The sequence below is a fragment of the Pelodiscus sinensis genome, chromosome 15 (assembly GCF_049634645.1).
Source record: "Pelodiscus sinensis isolate JC-2024 chromosome 15, ASM4963464v1, whole genome shotgun sequence".
Classification (NCBI taxonomy): Eukaryota; Metazoa; Chordata; order Testudines; family Trionychidae; genus Pelodiscus; species Pelodiscus sinensis.
Window position 1 is genome coordinate 29627752 of NC_134725.1, and position 6047 is coordinate 29633798.

The 6047-nt window shown below is 44.4% G+C and overlaps 1 protein-coding gene across 1 annotated transcript; it reads left to right on the forward strand.

Annotated features, from left to right (window-relative positions):
* The first annotated feature begins 71 nt into the window (after positions 1-71).
* UBB (ubiquitin B) lies at positions 72-1868 on the forward strand. The gene is made up of 2 exons (XM_006134649.4): positions 72-210; positions 877-1868. The coding sequence occupies exon 2, from the start codon at positions 882-884 to the stop codon at positions 1797-1799; it is 918 nt and encodes a 305-aa protein (XP_006134711.2). The 5' UTR covers positions 72-210; positions 877-881; the 3' UTR covers positions 1800-1868.
* Positions 1869-6047: the final 4179 nt, after the last annotated feature.

Here is a 6047-nt window from a genome sequence, read left to right on the forward strand (position 1 = left end):
CGCTGATTCCTCCGCCTTGCCTACCGCAACACAGGGTGTGCGCGCCAAATGCGCAGACAAATAGTCCGCAGCGGAGGGATCTCAGCGAGGAGGCGGGGAGGGGGGAAGGAAGACTATATAAGGGCCGCCCGTGCGTTATGTGACGCAGTTAGTTCAGCTAGATATCTAGTGGTTGTTTGTGTGCTGTCTGTTTGGAGCATCGCCGCTGCGGTGAGTAGGGGCACGGGCCTGGCTTGCTGGGGGGGCGGGAGTGGGGGCGAACCCGTGATGAGGGAAAAGCGGCTCCGAAGCTGGCTAGCGAGCCTGCCCAAGGCACGTTCGGCCCGGACTCTCCTGAGGGGGTTGGCTGGGGGTCACGTTGGGGGCCGGCGAGGCGAGGAGGCCGCCCTGGGCGGTCACCCACATAAGAGAGAGGCGCGCCTGAGGGAAACGGCTCGGTCCGTTGGGCGCGGGGCATGGCGGCTCCCTGGTGGGGGCGGGGCGTGCTGCCTTATAACGGCGCGCAGGGCGCGAGAGGCCAGAAGAGGCGGTTCCCGCGCGCGCTGCCGTTGATGCGCGACTGGGGGCGGGGCGAGGGACCGCCGGGCGCGCGGCCGCAAGCTGCGTTGGCTGGAAGGGGCTGTGCGAGCCAATGGGGCGCCACTGACATGTGGCGCTGGTGCTCTCCTGCGCTCCAGCTCCAAGCAGAGCCCTGGTGTGAGCTTTGTCAGGAGCACAGGGCCTACGTGGGAAGTGGTGGAGCTGCAGTTCAAACTGAGTGCTGGTGTTAGTCTGCTGTGGCTAATAATAATTAAGTAAAAAGGCCCAATAATGGTTTTCAGACTTTCAGTGGTGTAAGAGTGTTTTGGTATTTAAAATGTTTGTTTGTTTTTATAGAGAAAATGCAGATCTTTGTGAAAACCTTGACAGGCAAGACCATCACCCTAGAAGTAGAGCCCAGTGACACCATTGAGAATGTCAAGGCCAAAATCCAGGACAAAGAAGGCATTCCTCCAGATCAGCAGAGGTTGATCTTTGCTGGGAAGCAGCTGGAAGACGGGCGCACCCTGTCAGACTACAACATCCAGAAAGAATCCACTCTGCACCTGGTCCTGCGCCTCCGGGGTGGTATGCAGATCTTTGTGAAAACCTTGACAGGCAAGACCATCACCCTAGAAGTAGAGCCCAGTGACACCATTGAGAATGTCAAGGCCAAAATCCAGGACAAAGAAGGCATTCCTCCAGATCAGCAGAGGTTGATCTTTGCTGGGAAGCAGCTGGAAGACGGGCGCACCCTGTCAGACTACAACATCCAGAAAGAATCCACTCTGCACCTGGTCCTGCGCCTCCGGGGTGGTATGCAGATCTTTGTGAAAACCTTGACAGGCAAGACCATCACCCTAGAAGTAGAGCCCAGTGACACCATTGAGAATGTCAAAGCTAAAATCCAGGACAAAGAAGGCATTCCTCCAGATCAGCAGAGGTTGATCTTTGCTGGGAAGCAGCTGGAAGACGGGCGCACCCTGTCAGACTACAACATCCAGAAAGAATCCACTCTGCACCTGGTCCTGCGCCTCCGGGGTGGTATGCAGATCTTTGTGAAAACCTTGACAGGCAAGACCATCACCCTAGAAGTAGAGCCCAGTGACACCATTGAGAATGTCAAAGCCAAAATCCAGGACAAAGAAGGCATTCCTCCAGATCAGCAGAGGTTGATCTTTGCTGGGAAGCAGCTGGAAGACGGGCGCACCCTGTCAGACTACAACATCCAGAAAGAATCCACTCTGCACTTGGTCCTACGCCTCCGGGGTGGTAACTGAACTTGCTCCTACCAGCATCTGAATAAAATTTCATTTCACCTTGTTCCAATAAAATTGTTGCATTCACAAGTTCCTTGTTTGTCTTTAATGTATAGGTACACTACTTTAGTTTGATTTCATTCATTGAGCTAGGATTATTTAACTGACTCCCTTAGTATATGAGACCTTTTATTCCATTACTAGCTGGTAAGCTTGAACTGGTAAGAGTTAAAAATGACCACTAAATCTCAAGGTACTTTTGAGATGCTGAGATTTGGTAACATACTGGCTATGTCTAGACTGGCATGATTTTCCACAAATGCTTTCAACGGAAATGTTTTCCGTTGAAAGCATTTGCGGAAAAGTGTCTAGATTGGCATGGACGCTTTTCCGCAAAAGCACTTTTTGCAGAAAAGTGTCCATGCCAATCTAGACGTGCTTTTCCGCAAAAAAGTCCCGATTGCCATTTTCGCGATTGGGGCTTTTTTGCGCAAAACATATGAGCTGTCCACACTGGCCCTTTTGCGCAAAAGCTTTGTGCAAAAGGACTTTTGCCCAAATGGGAGCAGCATAGTATTTCTGCAAGAAGTACTGATTTCTTACATGAGATCATCAGTGTTCTTGCAGAAATTCAAGCAGGCAGTGTAGATAGCTGGCAAGCTTTTCCGCAAAAGCAACTGCTTTTCCGCAAAAGCAACATGTCAGTCTAAACACAGCCACTTTGTTGTGATTGAGCAGGTACATTTTAATAGACTATTAAAGGTTGCTGTTTCAATCCCCTTTTCTAATTATAAAATGTGCACGTTAAGGCAAGTTATTCTCTTTGAGGAAGCTTAATTTGAAATCTTTGTACAGGGATGTAAATTACACTGGTTCTCAGTAGGGATGTGAAATAGTTTAATAGGACAACAATATATTCACTATATTAGGATTACACATGCTGCAGGCTTGGCAGTATTAAGTTGTGCTTCATACTGCAGAGCCCACAGTGAAGCCTCACTCAGGAGTGGAGCTACTAGCTCCTGCCCTCCTGGCTCCCAGGGAAGCCTGCAGAGTTTAACTGATACCATAACTGAAAAGTTGATGCTTATCAGTTAATTGGTTTAACAGTCTTACTTCCCAGGCTTGATTACAATCAGGGTTTGATAAGCATCACTGGAATTCCAGTGATGCTTAGGTGAGAATTGAAAGGTAAAGGCATTCATGAAATAACTGCATTTTGTGGCATTTTTCCAGTTAAATGCAGTATATTACTCTGAATAATAGTACAGCTGGAATACTGGCTTAAATTTTGTCTCCTCAAATACAAGCCATGACAGTGAAAACTGATGTGCCATCCTACATGTACTGCAAAGTATCTTAAACAGTAGGTGTTGTAGAAAACAGTTTCTTACAATCTGATCCAAGTATTAGCCTATAAAGAAAGATGCTGCTTCACCAAGCCATCTATTGAAAAGCAACCTCCTTGAAGGAACTGCCTTTTTTTTTTTGGTAGTACTAGTAGCCCTGTACAGATAAGTATGTAGACCCACACTTTTCTAACAATCAACTTTAATTCTGCAGTATACTTTTATATATCCAATAGCACCTTCTAGCTTTCTGTGCTTTTCAGGAGGTGCATGTTTAAAACAGTGATCTTACATAACAGGCATAAGATCAAGTAGCCTTTTACATTTAAAAAAAAAATCCAAGTCAATGTTCAATCACAAACTATTACAAAATAAATTCTACTTCCTATTTAGTTTTATAAGATCACACTGAGCTCACCAGTCCCAATTGCACTGCAGTAGCTACTAAGCTCCTTATGGATACATGCAATGTGAATACTGCTGGCCATGGTGATTATCTTTTTGCCTCTTCATAGATTATCTGCTCTTTTGTGGGGATATGTTACAGGTTTTGTGACATGTTTATAATCCAAATGTTGGATTTTTCTTCCCTGATTCATTCTTTAGGAAAAAACCTTTTAGTTTTTCCATAAGAGGCATGGAGTCAGCATATTTCAATGTAAATGTTTTAAAATAGGTTCAGGCCTTAACATGCATCAAATTCTGATTTCACTTTAATCAGTGGTAGTGATTCATGTGGAACATAGTTTTGACTGTTCATGGATCCCACTTTGACTTGTCAGTGAACAGAGTATGCATAACTTACAAAGTTGCTTAATGAGATTATGGTGACTACATTGTTTACTGTTCCTCTTCTGTGCAGGAGTCAGGACCCTGCTGTTTAGCTTGTAAGCAAAAATCCCTAAGGTCTTTTGGGATCTGCATTATTCAAAATACAACCTTTCCTTCTGTTATCGTGCTGATGGTGATGCCTGGAGGAAATCAGAGAATTATGATTTGAATAAATGGGTAAATAGTGTCCTGACCACAGGGGGGAATATGCTTGGGGAGGGGAGGGGGGAGAACCTTGAAAAAAGGCTAGGTAAGGTCATCTGGCTCAGTTCAGCTTACATAAAATAACTACATAATTAAAACTCTTTCATAACTCCTGCCCTAAGCAGCATATGGGGTTTGTGCCATTCTTCAAAGCAGTGCTTTCTAATAGCACCTCTGATGTGATTAAGATTAGTTGCATGATATGCTAATGTATTACAATGCTTTAAACATAAAAAACTTTACTAAGAATCAGGATATTGATTTAAATATTTAAATCCAATAAACCCAGATTTTTTCATTTGTATTTAAATTATGTTTAGAGGTGGATTCTCATTGTGAGCATTAGAACATACCGATTTTAAACTAAATAAAGCCTTTACACTAGATTTGGCACCTATTTTTGCTTTCTGGGAGGGAACACTACATTTAAGCAATTATAGTTTAATATTTTTTGAATTGTTATGTATGTTTTTTCATTGTTAGAAAATGATGAATGATATATTGATTGTTTACTACAAGTTGAACTTCTCTGATCCAGCAACCTCTGTCCAGAGAGTCCCAGCTGATGGGAGTGAGAGCTGGGAGCAAAGCTGGGAAGGGAGTCCAGTGGCCCACATTGGCAGCAGAGCAAGGTAGTGACCTGGGGTCAGTGCAGCTAAGGTCAGCAGAGCCCAGCAGCCACAAGGAGAGCCCAGCCAAATTGGCCTGTAAATACCTCTGAAGCTCAGCAGAAGGGCTGGAATTGACCTTTCCTGGCCTGGTGAACTGTGCTGGACCAAGCAGGTCCAATCTGTAATAAAATTTTGTTCATGATTTGTAAGTAAAATTAACTAAAAATAACTGCTTAAAATGTATTTTTATTGAATAAAAGCCCTTAATAAACCAATGTAAGTGATGCACTACACCAACATATTAACATACTAGTGCTTATGTTAATGTAGTTATGGTGATACAGTGCCTGCGTGGAGTCTGCTACTTAAATTACTTGTTGACTAAGCATCAGATGGGGCTGATAGCTATCAGCCAGATGTTAGGCTCACAGTTGAGATCTGCCCCACCCTGCCCCTACCAAATTCTCAGGCACTGGGCTGATAGCTGGGTAGAACAGCAGTTGTGAGCCCCATGCTTACAGCTGAGGCTATCAGATTTCTAATGTCACTGTCCCACAATATTTCAGTCTGAGGAAGTGCTCCTGATGAGGACGTGCATCATGGACAGAAGGAACAAGTGTATATGAGAACCACTGCTTTAATTATTAAAATGACTATATGTCAATTCTGTAGTGTCCACAAGTAATTTAGGCAAATGCTAGTGATAATGGTGATGTCATCTGAGCTTCTGCTTACTGGCCTTGTGGGTAGACCATTATTCAGAATTAAGATGATGAAAGACCAGGAGTGTCCTGGTGGATTCCAGGTGGCAGCTAGTCCAGTGAACTTGCTGCTTTTGGTCCTGGCTCCTATTGAATGATTCCCCAGATAAGCAATGGCCACAAAGAGGTTGCAGGTTTATAACATTAACCAACTGAAACACATTTCAGTGATTTTTAGCTGTAATTTCAACTATGTCTACATTGGCAAGATTTTGCGCAAATACTTTTAATGCAAGATTTTTTGCGTTAATGTATTTGCGCAAGAGAGAGTCTACACTGGCATGTGCTTTTGTGCAAAGGCATCTGTGCCAATGTAGATGCCATTTTAGCCATCAGGCTTTCTTGTGCAAGAAATTTATGTTGCCTGTCTACACTGGCCTCCTGCGCAAGAACAGTTGCGCAAGAGGGCTTTTTCCTGAGCGGGAGCATCATAGTTCTTGTGCAAGAAGCACTGATTTCACACATTAGAACGTCAGCATTCTTGCGCAAGAACTCCCCGCCGGTGTAGACAGG

Bases quoted from the DNA above. Each gene is read 5' to 3' on its own strand.
- UBB (XM_006134649.4), top strand. From the start codon at position 882: ATGCAGATCTTTGTGAAAACCTTGACAGGCAAGACCATCACCCTAGAA.